This window comes from Heteronotia binoei, chromosome 2, assembly GCF_032191835.1.
Source record: "Heteronotia binoei isolate CCM8104 ecotype False Entrance Well chromosome 2, APGP_CSIRO_Hbin_v1, whole genome shotgun sequence".
Classification (NCBI taxonomy): domain Eukaryota; kingdom Metazoa; phylum Chordata; class Lepidosauria; order Squamata; family Gekkonidae; genus Heteronotia; species Heteronotia binoei.
Window position 1 is genome coordinate 65,944,273 of NC_083224.1, and position 21,932 is coordinate 65,966,204.

Sequence of the window (21,932 nt, forward strand, 5' to 3'; positions counted from 1 at the left end):
ATTTTAAAGTACAATATGTGAAAGTGTCCTTTAGCAGCAAGGATTTCAAGTTCTAATCCTTACAGCAAAATGAATGGCATATGGTGTGCAGGGCATACACTCATGGGTGTCTTTTGAGGCAGCTATTAGAAGATTTAATCATCTATTTAGGACTCAAAACATAATGTCTCCATTCCATGCTCTCCTTTCTCAGTCACAGGAAGTCATAATGAAGATTTATATTGAGGAAGGGGGGCAGGGCTTTTTTTTTAAAAGCAGGAACGCAGTTCCAGTTGACTTGGCATCAGGGGGTGTGACCTAATATGCAAATGAGTGCTTGATGGGCCTTTTCTTAAAAAAGAGCTCAGTGCAAAACAATGGTGATGTTAGGGAGTGTGGCATAATATGCAAATGAGTTCCTGCTGGGCTTTTTGTATAAAAATGCCCTGGGGGGTATTTGTGCTAGCAGAAGTCAAGGAACATGTACTCCACAGAGCCCTTGTTAGTGGATGGTCTTTTGCTTCTGATTGGCCCCTTAAAAAAACTGAGAATGAATGGTTCCTCAGATAAGCAGGGAAGTGACCAGGCATAGAACTGACAGCAGTTTGGCTTCTTCTGTAACGTATGATTTGGTTTACTTGCATGAGTCATCTAGGATTGCCTTGACAAATATCAGAAGATTTTGAGGGCAGAAACTAGGGAGGGTAGAGTTCGGGGAGGATGGGCTGTCACTTCTGGATGACACTCAAGGAATTTCCCCTGAACTCTATGGTAAAGACAATAGAGGCACGGGGAAATTCCTTGTGTATTGTTATGGAGGCCATTTTCTGACCATCCCTCCCCCTCAATTTTGTGAAGATGGGAGATTGGGGTCCAGGGCAAGGGTTACAAATGGCAAGCCTAGACCCAGCTGGATTGTTAATTGGGCAACAACTGTGACATGGTATCCCGTTCCTTAGTTTTGTTCTCTCCTTATGACGCACTGCAATAAGAAGGTGTATTTATGTTAGCAGGTGGTCAGTGAGTAGTGTGGATGCTAGTCTTATGATCCTATTGTTAACTGCAGTTGGAACATACAGAGTCAACCTGGAATTCCTGCTTTTAAGTAAGCTAAATGTCTTGAGGCATCAACATTGCTGCCTGCTGGAGCTAGTTGTGCTTATGCTCTCTCTTTTCAAAAAAACTACCACCAGCAGCCAATGTATTGTTCTTTGCGCGTGCTGGGCTGGTTATTGAGGGTCTATAATAATATTTAGCAGTCCTATAGCTTGGCCCACAAACCACAGTATTATTAGGAAGAAATGCTAAGCATGTAATCCCTTTGCAGCTAAACAGTTGATGCCATCAAAGCTGTCTCAATTGAATCAGAACTGCAGGGTGAAGCCCCAGACACACAGGATGTTTTTCTAAGCTGGAGGAGGGACTGAATGGGTTGGCCATGGGTTATTTAAAGGCTATCTTAAAAAAAAAATCTGGGGGAGGAGGTGCGGTAGAAGATTTTGTCTGATTCATTGACTGCAGTGCATTTTATATAGTTGCCAACATGCCTGGAGAAAAATGTCCTGTCACTTTGATAGAGGTTTAATGTGAGGCAATGAATTGCTGAAGCTTTTCATGGCATGGAGATAAATGACACCTGGCACATAGCATTGCACAAAACCTCTACTAAATGGACAGCTGATTTTTCTTCACCACAGCTGGTGACTTTAAGGTAAGGCAGGAGGCTATATTATGCAAAGAAGTACTGTCACTTGGGGCTGATGTATAAGAACTGTCTTTAGATATTTTCACACTTGAAGCATAAGATTGCCAAATGGCCTGGGGAAAGTGTACTGTCACTTTAACAGCAGTGGAATTGGATGCCATTTACTAGATAATGTTATTTACCTCAGTGGAATGAAAAGCTTCAACTGCCTGTTTCCATACATTAAGAGACAGTATTATTCTCCACGTCTGTGGTAACTTGATTGAGGAAAATGTCAAGATGAGTCCTCCTCTCACACCAAGTTTAAATAAAATAAAGAGGGGGCATTGGAGGCAGGAAAACGGCATTCCTCACAGAATTTGCCACCTGAAGCAATTGCTTTACCTTACTTTATGGTCCTTATCTTACCACTGACTTGGAATGTATTTATCTGGATTTAAGTACCCTTCACCTTCACAGGACTTTCCAATGAGTATGTGGGCTTGCTGCCTTGGTGATAGATTTATGACATATATGGGCTGCAGTCACACACACTAAATAATGCACTTTCAATCCACTTTCAATGCCCTTTCCAACTGAATTTTGTCAGTTCACACAGCAAAATCCATTTGCAAAGTGGATTGAAAGTGCATTATTTAGCGTGTGTGATTGCAGCCATGAAGTGGCATAAAAATATGGGTTTTGATTGCATTTCTAAACTAGTCTGGAAAGGTGTTGCTGCCAAGTAATGCTGCAGTACAGGTGACTTTGCCTCATTGCTGTTCAGAATTGGTCAAGATAGTTTGGTCAAAGAAGAAAGATACATGAGAAACAAGCAATCAGCCCCATACTTTTCTCAGTTTTCCAGTATACTGATTTGGAAAGGGCATTGTGTTGGAGGAACCCTTGGCCAGCACTTGTCTACCAGTACTGGGCTCACAAGATGAAAGACCTGGTATACAGTTGAGTTTTGCCTTCTGAAGGGCATCTGGCAAAATGCTTTCTAACTTTAAATCTCTGCATTTTCAGATATCAGTATCAAATTTGCTGTGGATTGCAAAGCACCTTGGAATGCAAAGTGTTACATAAAAGCATTTTTTAAAAGAAATTAATATTATTATAAACTTTTACTATTTTGTTAAACCCTGCTGGAAATGAGGCCATCCTAAATTGCTAAAGGAGTTGACACTGTGGAATGATTAATAGTGCTAATTTCCTCATATATAGTCATAGTTCTGAACTGACGCTGCTGGTCACACACAGCAACCTGTGATCCTGGTTTATTTTCAGGATTTTTCCCCATTATTCATTCTATACAGTCCTTTTTAGCACATATTTTGACAATGTGCTTTTCAAACAACTGAAATCAGTCCCATTTCAGCCCATCATTGGGTTCCCTGAAACCAGGTTTTTGGTGTGGATGTTCTGTAACATCATGGAAAGAAGTGAGTAATGTTTGAAAAAGAATTGCTGGGGCTCACATATCTTCCTGGAAAATCTGTCTTCTAATCTAGCAGCCCTGTTTATGCTATTACTCGAAGGTAAAGAAAGTTTTAGGTGGGTAGCTGATGTAGGGAGCTTTGACTCTCAACAACTTATGCTGTGGAAATTTTGTTGGTCTTTAAGGTGCTACTGAACTTGAATCTTGCTCAGGGTAAAGACACTCTGTACATCCTTAGAGATTCTTTATTTTTCATTCTATGTATTCCAGTAGTGAATCCTCTTTGAGTATGAGGGTAGATCCATGGAGCCTAGGTATAACAATGGAAGTGCTGCATGTGCACAGAAGTTCCTGACAGCCAGTTCTGTGGTGCAAGAGTTTCAGACTTGGACTTTGGAGACCTGGGTTCAAATCCCCACTTAGACATGAAGTCCACTGGGTGACTTAGGGCAAATCTCTCTCTTCTTAGCCTAATCTACTTCACTGGGTCCTTGTGAAGGTAAAATGGGTGATGGAAAAGCACAGTGTGATTTGCAGACATCTTTGCAAAAAGGGCCAGATAAAAACATGACTGTCAGATCCTAAGAAGGGAGCAAATTGAAAACATGCACTCTATTGCACAACAGTAAACATTTATAGGAGGTGGGTCAGTACAAGGAACTAGATTTCAATTAAATATTAGCAAGTGTTTGCTAATGTTATACAACAGTGTAGAAGAATAGCATACATTTAGTTTCATCTTATTTTATGGTTCCTCTGAACATTTTCTGCCTTTAGAAAAAGGTCAAAAGTCTTGCAGCTTTGAAGTATTAGTTGACCAAATAAATAATACACCTTTTGACTATTTTGTGTATTTTATAATTTTCCATCTAGCATTTTAACAGTCTGCTCTGAGATAATACTGAATTTTCTTCCCTCAGGATTTCATGTTAAGGCAAGGCTAAGAGCCTGTAATGCCATTTGCTCACATTCTTCCCTTGGTGGTGGAAATTGCCATCAAGTTGCAACTAACTTACAACCCTGTAGAATTTTCAGAGTAAAGAAATGAACAGAGGTAGTTTGTCTGGACTTCCTTGATGGCCTCCCATTCAAATACTGACCAGGGCTGACTTTGCTTAGCTTTTGAGATCTGACTAGATCAGCCTGTGCCATCAACATTAAGTTAAATCTTCCTTTATTGAGTGTCCCTTATTGAGAGAGCATCAAGACAAACAATAAATATTTATTGCATTTTTACTTAATGTTTTGCTTCATTGTAATGTTTTATACTGAGTTGAGGAACTCCTCTTTATGTAGGTTTAAAGAGCATTCTGTTAAGCAGTTAGTTTTATATATATTCTACCTGATCAGAACCCTCATATCAGTAACTAAGCAGCTATGTATTTCCTAGCTACCATGAGGCTCTGGGAATTGATTGTTAATAATTTTGGATAATTTCCTTCTCCCTCCTTTTCTAAAGTTCTTGATAATTTATGTGAGATTTCTCGATGTGGTACAACCTGGTTATATAATTTGTAATGAATGCCTAATAAAGTTTTTTTTTAAAATTATTTGAACATTTATTTAAATATATAAAGAGCAGAAACCAGCCAGGAGAAGCTTTGGGCCTTTGGATGACCAAGGAATAAAGGGATTGGTAAAGGAAGATGAGGAAATGACAGAGAAGCTCAATGAATTATTTGCTTCTCTGTTCACTGTGGAAAGTGTGGAACACATACCCAAACCACAGTCCACTATTTTCAGGAAGGACGTTCTAATACCTGAATCAAGTCAAGGTGACAAGAGATGAAGTTCTAGGCCTATTGGAGAAATTAAAAACCAGTAAGTCTTCATGTCCTAGTGGCATACACCCAAGAGTTATTAGGGAATTCAAATGTGAGATTGTAGATCTGTTAACTCACATATGTAACTTATAACTGAATTTAGCAACTGTACAAAATCTCTGGAGAGGAGCAAATGCAAGTTTGATTAAGTGGTTAAGAGTGTATTGTTTTTTTTTATAGTGGTTAAGAGTGGCAGACTCTAAGCTGGAAGAACTGGGTTTGATCCCCCCACTCTTCCACATGCAGCCCAGCTGGGTGACCTTGGGTCACAGCTTTCTCAGCTCCTCCTTCCTCACAGGGTGTCTTGTTGTGGGGGAGAGGGAAAGAAGGAGATTGTAAACCACTCTGAGACTCCAAGTGAAGAGTGGGATTAACATCCAACTCTTCTTCTTCCTCCTCCTCCATTTCTGCCCTCACCTGCCTGCCCCTTACTACTCTTGCCTGGAAAGCCAAAGCAGCTAATTGTCATCTCTTTGCTCCCCCCAGGCCTCTTTAACAACAGGATGGCAAACCATTCAGGCCCTACAGTGCCAGCCCAAACTGTTGTGAGGCAACAAAACTGGCAACCCAAAATGATGGCCAAACTCTGACAAGAGGATGGAATCTCACAAGAGTTTGGGGAGCTCTATAGGCTGGGGCATGCACAGCTTCCTGTAGGGTTTTGTTTGTTTGTGTGTGGGGGTGGGGACAAAGAAGTCGTGGGGTAGCTTTTCCATTCCCTAAGCAGAGGTGGCTTGCCAGCATCAGGTGTCCCTGTCAGTTGAGCTAGGGGTCAGAAAATTCTCTTTTTGTGTTTATTCTCTAATTTCTCTATTTTGCTAATATTCTCTATTTATTAATGAGACTATAGAAATCAGTCAATAGCCTCTCTATCAAGGCTGCTTCAGGCAGTAGCTATACAGTCTTAGTTGTGTGTGTGCATTTTGCCATGCCCACAGTGGATAACTTAAGGGTATTTTTTTTTACTATAAGTTCTATTCCGTATTTATCTATTCATTGGGAAAGTGGGTGATAGTTGCCCATCTGACTTTTTCTGCACTTGCCCTCTAATAATCTACTAAACTTGACATGTTGAATACAAAATTCCACTTTTGACTTCACTGTCGTTTGTAAGGTGCACTGTTGTTCTATGCCTGGCCAGTGTCTGGGAGCTGGGGACAGATTGGAGTTCATGGACCATTTGAATAGCAGTCATAATAATTTTTTCAATGCTCTTCCTCAGGTACATCAGCCAGGTGAGCAAGAACAAGAAGGGCAGGGCTCCTATACTTGTAACGGTGTGTAGACAAAGGAATTTGGGTAGGTTGCAGCCTCTCATGCAGAGATGATAAAGTTTGCACCTCTTACAATTTCCTCTTCTACAGACCTATTAAAGATAAAATGCCTTTGGTCTCCTTGACACTGGGTCATCCTACACCTCAGCACTGCCCATTACACTCCTGAGAACCCCTAAGTTCTTTTGGAAGTACTGTCTTGTATCATTTGGGTCACAGCCAATGACTACCTCCTAATTGCTCTCCTTTCCCCTGTAGCTATTCTCCCATGTCGTCAGTTGTTCAGATGCTTTCACTAAAATAATCTCTCAGCCACTGCAGTGTTCATCACCCCCTCAGTAAATCCCGCACTGACTCATTCTGTACTGCATTAGCTTCCTAACTGAGGCTGCCTATCATGGCTGGTAGATCTTTTCTCAACTCTGTTCTTATCTCTGCACAGCTCTCCTCTTTTATGTTGCTCCTGATGTTGGAAAAGGCAATGTCTGATGCATAAAGAAGAAAAGACCTTGCAGGGGGCAGCAAGAAGACAATTAGATAAGATTGTGATGTTAGCAGCTTCTTTCCTGTTAAGTGTCATTCTGTCTGTATCCAGGTTGCTACTCGCAGGGCAATTTCCCCATTCTTCTCAGAAGTGCCACACTCACCCTCTCTCTCAGCTATAAATGTAGTTAGGAACATATATCCATCTCTTCGCTTTCCTATCAAGTATGTTAATTCCTAAATAAACCTTTATCTACTCTTTAAACAGATTGTGCACCATTGCTGTGTTAATTACTCTGCCCATTTCTTCTACAAAAGGTAGGGTAGAACATGAAGGAATTAAATAGTAACATCCAAAACAGAATTTCACCCTTCTAAATCCATTGACATCAATGAGTTTGGAGGGGGTGTAACTCAACCTAGAATGGCACTATATAAAAAAAACAAAATTTAAATTTAAAGTATGTTTTTGTCCTTGTTATGGCAAAATCCCTAAAGCATTGGAAATAAAACACCAAACAAGAGCAGATCAACTTTCTTGTAATTCAAAACTCATAATGTCCAATTTGCTATAGAGATTTTTAAAGCTTTAATTCAAATTCAAAGGTGTTTGTTTCCCAAAAATATATATTGATAGACATCACATGTTCACAAGCTGTTGCTTGGCATCTGTACAACATTAGATAAATTTGACAAACTAATATTGATTATATACATCTATTAAGTTCATGTTATTATTTCTTTCTAACATTCTCAACCCTTGCTTTACATGAGTTCTCCAATGAATGAATCATGAGCAAGAAATAGACAAAACGTGAAAGGGAACAGAACAAACCTATCAACTATAAAATATTCCATAATACTAGAATTATTAAGTTCTGAAGCTTGCTGAATTATACATGGCATTTATCATTCTTATTTTAACCTCTGTTCACCTGTCATTAATAATTAAAAATAGTTTCATGACCAACATAGCAGTAAAACAAATTAAAAATGTATTTAAGCCATCAGACACTTTAAAAAGCAAAAGCAAAAATGCAGCATTAGCAAAAAAACAACAACCAATCAACAGGAGCTCACCCAAAGAGCTGATGGGGAAAGGAAAGGAAAGGTCCCCTGTGCAAGCACCAGTCGTTTCCGGACTCTGTGTTGAAGTTGCTTTCACAATGTTTTCACGGTAGACTTTTTACGGAGTGGTTTGCCATTGCCTTCCCCAGTCATCTCCACTCCCCCCCCCCCCCCCCAGCAAGCTTGGTACTCATTTTACCGACCTCGGAAGGATGGAAGGCTGAATCAACCTTGAGCCAGCTACCTCAACCCAGCTTCCACTGTGATCGAACTCAGGTCGTGAGCAGAGCTTCGGACTGCAGTACTGCAGCTTCAACACTCTGCGCCACAGGGCAGATACCTGCAAATTGCCTCTTCAAAGAGCAGCAGGCATTTGGTTGCATTCCTCAGAATTAGGATGACTTCTAAAAAGACCTTTCTATAGACATCATCAGTTTTGCCTCCACATAGGAAGATACTTCAGGCAGGGCCTTTCTCAAGCAATCTCTATTCCTGATTCATATGTGGAGTTTAGAATACCAAGGGGAGGTTGGAATATTTCAAAATGCTATATAAACATTACTGTTATACATGCTGCTACTATTAGTTTATTTCTGTTTTAGTCTAATCTGTTATCTAATCATCTGTTATACTGATATGAGAACAAATAATTCTTAAAAACAGGCATGCCTTCAAATATTCATGAGTAGCCCAAAAGTTTGTGTTAATTCAAATATCCATTATTGGTGGGATTAGAATCATAGAATCATAGAGTTGGAAGGGACCTCCAGGGTCATCTAGTCCAACACCTTGCACAATGCAGGAAAACTCACAAACATCTCCCCCTAAATCACAAACACCTCCCCCTAAATTATCGATTAGATGGGTTCCTCTCCAACCTGTTGTTGTGTGCCGTTAGAAAGGATCTGTTGCAGCAGTGTGCAATGTGAAAGCTCTGTCCCAACATACTCGGCAACACTGCAAGAAATTCTGTGGTATATATATCATGGATTTCAGGTGCTTCATTCATTTCCCCCCATCCCTGATTACTGGCCATGTTGGGTGTGGGGTATCACATTATATCACATGCATTCCATTTCCTGTCCTTGTAAGTATTTCAGTTGTTCATATGATGAAACACAAATGCATTCACTGTGGCACTTACAGAAAAACCAGCAAGTTCGCACTTCTTGCTAAAGATGTAACATCCAAAGATCTAAGAACCTCCAGATGAGAAGTCTGTTGAGCTCCAATTTTGTACCTACTTTTGGAAATTGCCATAGCTAACAATGTGTGTGTGTGTGTGTGCGTGCGTGCGAGGGTGGGGGATGGACTGCTGTTTCTCATTGTGCCAAGAAAGAGTTGATTTCTATGAGATTGAGTTAATAGGGTGGGGGACCATGGAGTCATGCATCTTTTATGTGTCCACAATATTCCTACACACAGACTGTTCCTGCTGCAGATCAGAACTGCGGGCAGCATGTAGAAGGAGCTTCACTCATGTTGTTCCCTTGGACAGAAATGATTCAGGGAAAGAAACGTTTGGCCCATTGCAGAAGACAATGTGTGATACCATTGACTTCAGCAGTAGTCTTTTAGTTCTCTCATGATCATTGCTTTTGAGATAATGGTTCTGGGAAGAGACTGAAGCTGTTGTGGTCATTCACTGTCACAATTCTGGTCCTGAGGAGCAGGAACAGGGCTATGGACATAGGACTGTGTAACTGTTTGCAGCTTGAGTATGTAATCTCCACCTCCAACTGACATGGGGAGAACTGGGCTATCATCTCTTGTAAGCACAGTGCAAACCCCCATGATCTCCCCTCCCTCATTTCTCATTATACAATGTCAGGCTGTGCAGATTTATGCAACACACAAAGGGCAAAGGAAAAACACAAACTAACCACTCACTCTACTCACCATGCTGTATAATAGCACATAAAGATGTGGATCTAGTTTCTGTCCAGAGACCATAATAAGTGTTTGTTTATCATTATACCCACTGCTTAAAGTGTTCATTCTCTGTCCTAAATCCATGCTCCCAAGTTGCCAGCTTGCAGGATATAATAATACAATTAAAAAAAATTAAAAGTCTAAAATGATCAACAATGAAAACATCATGCAAACAAGTTAAAAACAGCATAAAGCAAGAACCTAAAAATGATATTAATAAAACAATCCTTGGGCTACAAGCAGACCATCAAAAAAGCTTTTAAAAAGTGAAATCTCAGTTAAAAGCATGAGTAAAAAGAAATGTTTTGGCCTGGAGCTGAAAGGAAAAAGATAAGACACTAAGCAAGGCTCAAGGGGAAAGATGTTTCAAATATGAGATGCCAGCACTGATAATGCCCTGTCTATAGTTGCCACCCATCCCATCTCTGTAAGTGGCATGGAGATTAGAGCTTGGGAAGATGGTTTTAACTGGTGGGCTGGACAGTATGTGAGCAAGTGTTCAAGTACCACTGCCCCAAGCCATTTAGGTGAGAACTAGGACTTTGAATTGTGCCTGGAAACAGATGGGCAGCCAACACAGATCTTTCTGTACAAGTCAATGCTAATAGTGTCCCTCTGTCTAGGTCCTAACAGCACTTGTAGATCCAGAGAAAGGAGGAAAAAACTCACACATCAGTACTGACCCAGCTCTATATGCCTGTTCTGCAAGCAAGAATATGAATGTCTACAAAACAGAGACTATCAACCCAGGAATTGTCACAAAGGATCCTGGGCAGAAGCAGGTATAATCCCTGAAAATTTCATGCTGCTTGTATGCATCAGGGGAAAGCACAGGCTCAGGCTGCACCTCACTGAACTCTAATGGAAGCCAAATTGAAACGAATGGGAGCTATTTATTTTAAGTAAATTACATCCTATCTTTTAATTTGTTTTTATTCCACCCTTCTTCTATGGAGCTCAGGATGGCATACATTAATGCACCCCCCCCAGCAACTCCCCTAACAGAGTACGTTACAACAGTTTAATCTGTAAATCACCAGGCCAAGTCAACGTTCTTCATGAAAGTTCACAATTGGTATGCCAGCCTAAGATGGTAAAAAATATCCCTGGGTACAGGTCCTGAGTCTCAATGTGCTAGCCCAATCTGATTTGATCCTGAAAGTCAAGCAGGGTTGACTCTGGTCAATACTTGGATAGGTGACCACTGAGGAAGTCCATGGTTGCTATACAGAAACAGGCAATGGCAGACTATATCTGTTCATTCTTTTGCCGTGGCTTCAACTCAGTGGCACTTTCTACCACCATCACAGTCTTATCCAGAACAGCATACATTCAGCTTTTCAAATCATCTGAACCTTCAGCTGAACAACAGCATATGAGCCTGTTAGGGATTTAAGGCTGTTGACTTCCTCAGTGGTCACCTATCCAAGTTCCATCCTCTGGTTGGACTCTATCCTAAGAAAGGACCAGAAGACCCACCATAGCAACACAGATCCCAATCAATGCTCCCTCTAAGCTGTGGAGTTTTGTAAGCAATAGTTCTACTTTGTGAGCTACTGTGAGTGACTGATTTGGCTGCAGCATAAGTTAGTTTCCTCTGGAGCCATCCTTCCTGAGCCTAAGACAAAATGGCAGTGAATCAGAGGACTAAAAAACAACTAGCTCACACTAACTTAGCTTAGAGGGAACACTGATCCCATTCCTATCCTAACCAGTCAGTCCAGAAGAATATTATAGCCAGTGGTAATCAACACCTCTATGAAGTCAGGAGTACGTTCCCTCTTGTCCTTCTTCCAGTACAAGCTGTCAGCTAAGCCAATTAAAACTATTTCAGTGTCAAAATTAGGTCTGAAGCTAGAGCAAAATGTATTTAGATCAGGGCTTTTTTTGCATATTAGGCCACACTCCCTGATGTCACCATTGTTTCACCCAGGCTTTTTTTTTTGTAGCAAAAACCTAGCAGGAACTCATTTGCAATTAGGCCACACCCTGTGTGGCCTAATGCAAATGAGTCCTGCTAGGTCTTTTCGCACATAAAAAAAAGCCCTGATTTAGATCATTAATTTAATATGTGAATCCTCCTTTAGGCTTTTGAAAGTTTAATGTCTAATCTGCTCTGTTGCTAGATGAGGGGAGGAAAAGGATACTTACTAAGAACTGTGGTTTCAATTGAACAGATTAGCTAATTAGAATCTGGTGTCTGTGAAAGTGAGTTTACATAGTGGTGGGTGTGGGAGAGATGTGTTTGTATTCCTGTTTGTATTTGGTGTCAGTGTGTTGCAAATACATGTGCTTGTATACAGTTCACTTGAACTCTCCTCTCAGCAACCAATAAACTCTACTTAGATATTTACACCAAGATTGTTTATTGCACAGATCATGTTTGGGAGCCACATTGCTCTAATCTGCTCCAAATAGCTCTGCAGTGAGGTTTATGGCCAGTGTTTGGGGCCATATCCTGGAAATGCCTTTTCCTTGCTTGGACAATAAATCTAATATGCTTCAGAAGAAACTCCTGCACTGTTAAGTTCCTTTCTCCTTCCAGTTATGCATCTGTAGTGTTCCTCAGGATTTACAAGGCATGGAAGGAGGAAAAGAAGGTTAAGGTTAAGAAGGAAACTGGAAGCCCTACAATATGGCATCCTAGCAAGCTAACAGCTCTGAGAAAAAACATCCACACCCCTAGCAGGGTTCGATGTAATTATGGGCAAGTTGAGAGGTCTTCTGGCAGGAATCAGAACTTGGCATGTCGTCCATATTATCCAGAGACATCCCTATTATTAGGCAGCAGATCTGTGGGTGACATTATACTTTTTTACCTGGGACAGGGGGATCACTGTTTAGGTTTCTACTTCAAGTCAAATGACCTACTTAACCCTTTTGCGTTTGTTGCTGCCAGCTAATGACATGTCTCCAACCAGGATTTCTGCTGATTCCCCCTATCTGTTGCTGACCTCTACTCCCCCTCCCTCATTCTTCACAGAAGTCTCTTAGAAACAAAACTGGGGAGAAGCTCAGTTGGCTACAGCAAGAAGGAGAACTGGGTAAGTCCTGTTTTGCAAGATTTTCTGAATCACCAGATACATGCTAGTGTGTATTTATGTGACTTGACTGCTAGGATTTGTAGTCTGTCAAAAGGAAGCATAGAAGTTATGTAAGAGTCTCAGTTATGATCCACAAGTCCTAGCATCTCATGAAGCTGCCAGACCAGACCAGAGTCCTTCAACTCTGATTGGCAAAGACCCCCTGTCCCAAAGATCTCAGGCAAGCATTCCCTATCTCTTCTACCCAAGACCATTTTTAATTGGAGATGCCAAGAATTGAAGCTGAGCCTTTATCTATGCAGAATTTATGCTGTATCAGCTGAGCCATGGTAGGATTTAACAGATCATTTTGTTTTCGTGCTCTAGCAGAAGACAGCTTTAGTATTATGAATTAGAAATTAATTATATTTAAGATTCTTGATCTTGATCCATAATTGTTAAGCATGATAAACATAAGCTCCCCTCTTCTTTTTATGTAGTTTAGGTGAGGAGTTCCCAACCAAAAACCATAATAGCAAGAGAGCTTTTTCAGCGAATGAAACCACCTTATGGATCCCATCTGCCACAGTTTTTTTTTTTAAAACTGAGCTTCTGTTGTATTGTAAATAACATTTATTTAGAGTTACAAGTTTTTTTATACACACATCCATTTGCAAACCACCATGCTGGAGTTTAAGCAACTCCTGGGGGAGTTGTGAAGCAATCTGCACCATCTCTGACATCACTGAAAATTCATAACTGGCTGCTGTTTAGAAGAAAGCATTTGTTTGATATTTCCTTTTCACGCACAGGGAGAGCAAACCTAACCTGGCACTTTCATGATTCAGCTTCAAAAGCCGACTGAGGAAAATGATAAGCATTTTCCTCTACGCACAAGTCTGAAGATCATAAATCTCAAGAAGAATTTGGCAACCCTAATGCAATCATGTACCCCCACTGTCCAACACTGTGATATCAGCGATATGGTGTGTACAAACATAAATTACTATGAAAACATTTCTTTGGAATTCTGCTTTCTCTAAGAGAGATCAGTTCTTTCTTCTCACCAAAGCATCAGTTAATTTTGGCCAAGTGTTTACCTACCAAATAATAGGGGGATAACCTTGACATTTGGAAATGGTGATTATAGATTTAAGATCTGAGTTTAATCTCAGAATGGAATGAACTCAGTGGGCTATCTTGGCCAACCTAGAGAGCATCCTTAAATAGGTCTACTCAGAATTCTTTTCAGGTCTATGAAATGGGCTTACTCCCAGGAAAGTCTTTTTGGATTTCACTTGTATTATCCTCATACTTAATTTGGTTTAATTGTCATCCCATCATTTTAGGATGTCATTCTATGAAGGGGGCTGAGATTTCTCAGAACTTGTTACCTTATCAAATATCCAGGATTCTTTGAGGGAAGCCATGGCAGTTAAATTGGAAGAAAACTGACTCCATATTCTCTGGAGAAGCTTTTGAGACCTAAAGCATTCCAGTCCTCACCAAAAACTGTTGACCATGTTTATCTGGCAAACTTGTTGGAGTTTACAAGTTGCTTACACTGTTCAGTCATTATAGGGAATGGGATAACTGTTGTTAAATAGAAAATTACCTAAGTGATCTGTAACCAATTAAAAGGTAGCTTGGGAAAATTTGTAGGTGGTATTAGTTAAACTAGGTAATTTATCGGATTGAAATTGGCTAATCAGTAGAATGTTTTGCATTAATTACCAGTTCCTGTCTTTGTTTTCTGAGCAAGAAGAAGACTCCATTACTGCTTTAGCATGTGATAGTCAGCATGTTCCAGTAGAGACTGGAATGTTTTATTTTGTTCTTTCCAAAGTCCTTCCCTTTTTGTTTTCAGTAAAGCAACTTCTCTTTTTAAAGCAAACACAATGACTTGGCTTTTGTTTCTTTAACTCTGCTAATTAAAAAAATTTTTTTTTTAAAAAAAACCTTCACAAGAAAATTTGCAATAATTTTTCCTTGTATGGCAATTCCACGGATTAACTTTTTACAGCAAGATACTTTGCTCAATATTTGACTTCGGTTACTTTAAAAAATAATAATTTTTAAATATAATTTTAAAAATAATAATTAAATTCTTGTCTTGCCTCCACATAAAGTGGTGAAAATGGTCCCCTCTCCTCTTTTGGATATCCTCTGCAACCAGAGACCGTGGAAGTCATTCTGCAGTGCTCAACACCTGCCATAACCTTTTCACATTATTCTTACATGAAGTAGTAAGCACTGTGTATCTTTGAGCTGGCTTGGGGGCAGAGGGGAAGGGTGGGAGTGCCTACCTTTGAAAAGCATCAAACCATGAGATGAGCATATGGCTATTGGCTATCTACATATATAATAATATTATAGCAGGGCTTTCTTTGTAGAAAAAGCCCAGCAGGAACTCATATGCATATTAGGTCACACACCCCGACATCACCATTGTTTTACATAGGGCTTTTTTGTAGAAAAAGCTCAGCAGGACCTCACTTACATATTAAGCCACAGCCCCTGGCACCAATCCAGCTGGAACTGCGTTCCTGCTCAAAAAAAAAGCCCTGGCAACAAGGTACAACATGCTCCATCTGAGCAAGTCCAACAGTAAATACTTAAAAAGGTCCTTAGGAAAATCAAGGGATAATAAGGCTGATATTTGTTAGGCACTCTTATTTCACAACCTGCCACTGTGCACTGTTCAGTGGGCCCTTTCCAGTAATCCTGTCTCTTCCTCATCCCCATTGTCATTTCTCCTTGACATTTTTCAGGCAGATGTGCACAAAAGATGCAGGGCTATGTTTTGCTCTGCACAGGTCACCAGGTGAGCATCTAATACCAAGCTCTTCTTCCCCCAGAGCTGCAGTCATTCTGATTACTCATCTTTCCTTCTTTTGTGTAATATATGCAATCAAGTAAGTATCAGCTGATAAGCATGAAAAAAGCACCACTCCCAGTTATGTGTGGAAACAAGCCATCCATGTGTTAGAAGAAGAGGAGGAGGACGAGATTGGATTTATACCTCACCCTTCACTGGAAGTCTCAGAGTGGTTTACAATCTTCTTTCCCTTCCTCTCCCCGCAACATACTCCCTGTGAGGTAGGTGGAGCTGAGAGAGCTCTGACAGAAACTGCTCTTGAGAGAACAACTCTGTGAGACTGACCTAAGGTCACTCAGCAGGTGCATGTGGATGATGTGGGGAATCAAACCTGGTTCTCCCAGATTAGAGTCCGCGCACATAACCACTACACTATATGGCTCTCACTTATTACATAGGTTTGCCAGAAAAAAATAGCCTGAAATGTACATGCCATCCCTTAAAAGTGAAGAAACACTCTTTCAGTGATCATATAAGGTCCTCAGTAACCAGACTGTCCTCCATGTAATTATTGCTAAGATTAAGGCTGAAATCCTAACCCTATTTACATCCCAACAAAATAAAGCAGGAGCCCAGCAGTACCTGAAAGACTAACGAAAGTAACTCCAACATCAGCTTCCCTGAGTCAAAACTCAGTTCATCCCATGCATGAAGTTAGCTCTGGCCAGAGAAAGTTTATATGGAATAAAAATTTCATGTTGCTGTTGTGGACTGACATCCGTGGGGAATTTGCCTCCCCATGGACTTAATTGCAGGGTACTGAGGATGGCAGCAAAGATGCTTTAGCACCTGATCATTTTCAGTTTTTGGCTGAGGCTTTGGGATCCAAGAACCTGGAAACAAATGATATCTGTAATACATGAAAACCCATTTTAGTGAAGACTTTTCTGATATTTCTGCTTCATTGCTCTTGGTTGTATGGGGAAGTAACCCTATGCTGAGCTCTTTCCTAAGCATATACAGGAATTGGAATGATTTATATGGAATGGGAAGCAAGCCAGAGAATTAGGTGTGCTACCAAGTGTGCCTGCACCTTTTTATCTGCAGCGTGGTCCTAAGGAATGGCTACAGTTCATTCCAGAGAAGTCACAGAGGGCTGGATCTGACCAGATTTTCTGCTCAATCCCCTCTCAGTGGCTTTGATTAATGGATTCCCCCCCATCCCCACCCCCAGCCCAGCCCAGCTCTTCAATGGACCAAAAGGGACTCTCCTCTACCAGTGGGAAAGCTGGTTGGCTCCAACCCAGCGAACCTCCCCGACTGTGTCTCCTCTGCTTCTGACATCACTTGGCCACCCTGCTGTACCAGGAACAGAATAATTGCTAGGACAATCTCGTAACCCCACCGCCTCCCCCTCAAGAGGTGCTACTTGACGTTCGTAACAGAGAACACCCCAGGGACTTTTCTGTCTCCCGTCGGGAGGGCTCTTGCTTGTGTCACGCCGATTTCCCCTGCAGTGGAGGCGGACAGCTCGGTGGTGGCGTCTAAGCTGCGCTCCCCGGATGACATTTGCCTCCGGCTCTTTCATGGGCTGGAATCCGATGCCCGAGGAAAGACGTGGGTTGGCAGCAACAGCAGCGATAGGGACCCGGGGCTGCGAAGCTGCAGCCAACGGATGCCCTGGACCCAGGCTATTTAGGGAGATGAGGTGGGAGTAAAACTCGGGCCAAAGTCCCAACGACCGGCGCTTCTAAAGACAAGAGGATGAGAGATTCTCCCGGGATTGGCCAGAGGCACTCTTAAATCTAAAACAGAGGGGGCCCTGAGAGTGGAGCGGGCGGCGGGGGGGGGGACTGACCAATGGGCTTCACTGAGAGCGGCTATCTGGGGCTTTGTGTGATTGCGCCATCCCGGAGAAGGCGAGAGAGCGGAGGGAGGGTGGAAAGAAAGAGAGAAAGAAAGAAAGAAAGAAAGAAAGAAAGAAAGAAAGAAAGAAAGAAAGAAAGAAAGAGAAGAAAGAAAGAAGAAAGAAAGAAAGAGGCATTGATCCCTTCAGATATGAAAGAGATGCGATTTATATTTCTTCTAAAACAAAAAACAAAAAAAACGCTTGTATTTTACAATGATTTGCAACCCGGTCCGAAGGGACTTCCACGGCATTCAGAATGGAAATCTCTCGGGTAAGGAGTACCTAGGATTGCAGACTGTCAAGTCCATTAATTTATATTCAAGGATTTGTGGCCCTTAGGACCCAAGCGTTTTGACTTCGTTAGCGACATTCTTCAGCATTAGTGATACTTCTTACATATCTTCCTTCCGTCTATTAATTATGTTGTTGTTGTTATGAAACACCGATTTAATACTGAGTTTCCAAAATCTGACAGGGACGTGGCATGTGGAACCCAGAGGCGACCCACAGTTTAGGAAACAGACAAAAAACATCAGCATAACGAGAGGAAATGATTAATTATCTTCATGCTCCCCAACCTGTGCATGTTTACTCGGAAGTATTCCCCTGACTTCAGTGGTACTTCTTTAACCCCAATTAGAAGTGCTAAGGAGGACTGTCACGGAATCAAACCTCAGAGCTGTAGGGTATAAATAATGTGCGTCTTTCAAACATTCGTTCAAATATTAGGGAAAGGTATTCTGCTTTCCACTCATTTAGAATTCCCGTGGTCACATTTCCTGCCGCGCTGCCATCTAATGTTGCTTCTTGCTACATATCGCTAAACGCGTCTATTCCACGGAAAACGAAGCAGAAATCTTTCTCTAGTTCTCATCCTCCTCCCATCGTAAGATTTCTTTTTATTGAATAGGGTTTTTGATATGCCAGCGGCTAGAAACGGAAGAGCCAGCGTTTCCCCCAGAAGCCTCCATCGCCGTCTCCTCTCAGGTAACCCGAAGCTGGGGCTGCGCTTGACTCCGCGGGGAAATGTTGCTATGACGTTGTAGGGAAGTTGTGGCGGTGACGTCAGATGGCCTTTCCCCACCTGCAGCAGCAGGGCCCGATCGATGGCGCTCCAGGCCCCCGAGGGCGAGCCTGCAGCAGGATGGCGGGCGGGCGGGCGGGGCATGTGTGCTGGCGTCAGGCAGCGCCGGCTCCGCATCACCCGGGGACCACGCGGCGGTGGGTCGGTGCCATTGATGGCTTGGTGGTGCGATGTGGCGGCAGCCTCGACAACCACTCCGTGGAGCGCCGCGTGCGAAGGCAGGCCGGCCGGCAGCTCCTCCTTGGCTGCCCTTGCGGACGGACCGAGGGCACCCGCTTCTGGAGCGTCACTCCTTCCAGCAGACGGACAGCTGTTCCCGTTTAGGAAGGAGCTCTTGTTTAAGTCCCAGGCATGAGCAAGAAAAACAGTTTTAAATTAAAACGATTTTGTCATCAACAAGGCTCAAGCCATGTTTACGCCGGGCTGCCGCAGAGCTTACAAACACAGGCTGCGAGCTTGGCTGGCCTCCTGGGATTCAGACCCCCGAGCTGGCACCGGGCCTGGCCCCGCCGCCCACCCCACCGGACCTCGCCCTCCAAGACGCCCTCCCTCGTCCAGGGGCACGGCCGGTGGGCGACAGCAGCCAAAGGCCAGCCTCCTCCCACACGGGTCTTAGACGAGCCCTTCCACAGACGAAGGGGCCCAGGAGTGGGACAGAGTAAGGGGGGGGGGGTGAGAGAGAAAGAGAGACAGAGAAACTAGGCGGCGGGGGGGGGGATTCGGAGTCCTTTGCAACCCAGCCGCTGGAGAGAAAATATAGCTCTAGCCAGCCTTTTTTGGTCGACCGCTGAAGGAGAGACCAGTGGTGGTTCCATTAGCTGGAGCACATCAGAGAAGGTCTCGGGAGGCAGCCGCGCAAAAGAAAGAACAGACACGAACGACGGAATCTGTAGACAAACCCCGCGGAAGGCGAGAAAGAAGCGGTCTAGCGCTCTGCTTACAGACGGTTCGGTAATATCACAGGTGATTTGCCAGCCGATGCGAGAACAGAGCAGCCCTACCTTCCCTAGCTGTTGCTGAACCGCTGGATCCCCACGAAGGCATAGTTCCTTCCTTCCTTCCCTCCCTCCCTCATGTGGTTTTACCTTTCCCTCCTGAAGAAACCAACCCAGTTACCTGCTGCAACGGGGATCAGAGCAGCTGGCTGCCTGCCTTCCTGTGTCTCTCGGCGCCTCTGACCTCCCTTGCCCCCCCCTCCCTTCCCCATACCATCTTGCTACCGAAGAAGCGCCAAGAACCCAGCCGCCCCGTCAGGCTTTGCAGGCTGCCTGCGCCCGCGAGGGTTTGCTGCGCCCGAGCGGAGAGCGCCCTTCTGCAGACGCGGCGGGGCACCCAGGCAGGCCCTTGGATTGCTCTTTCCGCCGCCGGCAAAGGCGGCTGCTCAGGTGGCAGGGGCCCAGGGCAGCGGCGGTCCCTCCGGCTCCGGGCAGGCAGCGGAAAGCCCCCTTGAATGTCAGCGGGGAAGGAAGGAGGACGCGCGTGGCCGGCTGAAAGCCGAGGGAAGAGGATGGAAGTCTGGCTGGATCTGCGCCGCGCAATGCAGTGCTGTGCCAGGCGCTTTTCGAGAGAGCACGGCGAGGGGCCAACGGCGAGCCCCTCGTTTCGGGCAGGATCACTGGGGGGGGGGAGCTTTAGTGAGATTGAGGTCCCCCGCCCCCCCCCCCCCCCCATGCACTCATCAGATCTCTGTGGATTCCCTCTCTGGGCAAGCAGCAGCCCCAGGGGCAGCGGGGGGAAGAGGGCGATGACAGGCGGCGCGCTGGGCTTCCCTCCTCCGGGCCCGAACTTCCCCGCCCAGCCCCCGCTGCCTGCTCTCCCTTCCCGAGAGCCCAGCCCCGCCGCCCAGGAAGGTGAAGGCAGGCAGCGGGCAGGGGAGAGAGGCTGAGTCTGCGCCTGGAAGCGCCTCTCCCCTCACCGCGCCCGGCGGCAGCCCAGCAGCTCCTCCGCTGCCTGGTGCCTGCCAGGAGGGGCGCCTCCCCAGCCGCAGCTGAAGCCTGCCCATGCCCAGGCGGGGCGGATCTGGCCGCACGGGCTGTGAGGAATCCCGGCGCTTTGCACACGCTCAGAAGACCCCTTTCCTTTAGCCTTAGGGGCTGCTGCGTGCTTTCATGCTTTCCCAAGAGGCTCCCTGCCCTGCTGAGCCCCACCAAGCCGAGGGCGGGAAGGCGCAAGAAGGGACTCACCACCAGGAGGAATCCACGCGGGGCGGGACGCTCAGCAGCATCAGGACCAGCGGCAAGCAGAGGCGGGAGGTGGCATGGGTCGCCCGTCGGGGGCCCCCGGCAGTCCAGGCAATCCTCGCGGTAGCAGCGCTTGCCAAGCGGGTTGAGCCGAGCATAATTCTCTCCCCAGAGCCGAGAAAAGATTGCGAGGAGGGGGGGCCGAATGGGTCTCCAGAGCCCGGTGGGCGCGAGGAGAGGACAGAGTTGCTCCGCTGCTCCCTGCCCTGCCCTGCCCAGCCTTCGGTTGGCGGCCGAGTCAAGCTAACCTAAGCCCCGGGCGGCGGCGGGCCTCTGGCTTGGCAGGCGGGCTGCTTCCCTCCGGAGATGCGCTGGCGGCCTGTCTCTGCCTGGGCTGCCAGAAGGAGCGGATCCCAGCAGGCAGCCCCATGGACGGGCATCATCGGGTGGGAGCGCTGCTGCTGATGACACGCCGGAGGGGTGGGCTTGGGGGCAGGCTGGGGAGATTGACACCTCCTTTGGGCTCTCATTGGGCAAAACGCCCCGGCCCAGCAGCAGGCAAGGCTGGGGCCCGAGGAGGCACCGCCAGGCTGTTGGGACGCCGCGCCCGGGCGCGCTCTCTGCCCAGCCTTGCCTCCGGCCCTCCTGCGCCAGCCCAAGAAGCGCTCACCTTCGCCCGCCCGCCCGGCCAGGCACGCACCACCTGCTGCTGCCCAGAGCCTGAAGAGACCAGCGCCCGACACTCCCCGGCTGGACAGCGGACAGGCGGAGCTCCCCCCCCGCGCGCCGGTCCTAGCGCCTCCTGCGCCTCTGGGTTGGGCGGCTGGATCCAGTCCCTCGGGGGCCCGGAGGAGGAGGGAGGGAGACCTGGATCAAAGGTCGGCGGCCAGGTGGGCGAGGGGTTGGGGTGACCAGGGCTCCGTTCAGAGATTTTGACTCTACCAGAAGGGAAGGGGCACTCCTCTCCCCTCCCCTTTTGGTAACCAGGTCCTCTTAAGCCAGCCAGTCTGGGGAGTTCAGGTCTCACATCTGCCAAGCTCTGGACCAGGACAAACTGCATTTCTGAATGGGAACAATTCACCAGAGGGTCCCAAGAGCAAACAAATTATTGTTATGCTTTGTAAGGTACAATGTTCACACCCAGTGAGGTAGACACTTTGATGTCACATTTAATGCCCACTCCCCAGGTGATGCAGAAGACATTACAATCTGTCCCAGCTTTCTTCCATGGAAT

The 21,932-nt window shown here is 45.1% G+C and overlaps 1 protein-coding gene across 1 annotated transcript in view; it reads right to left on the reverse strand.

Moving 5' to 3' along the window:
* Positions 1 to 20,856, reverse strand: part of WNT2B (Wnt family member 2B) — a 57,734-nt gene extending 36,878 nt beyond the window's left edge. The window contains exon 1 of the mRNA XM_060231220.1: positions 20,702 to 20,856. Within this exon, the coding sequence (XP_060087203.1) occupies positions 20,702 to 20,856 (155 nt within the window). The remainder of the gene's footprint in view (positions 1 to 20,701) is intronic.
* Positions 20,857 to 21,932: the final 1,076 nt, after the last annotated feature.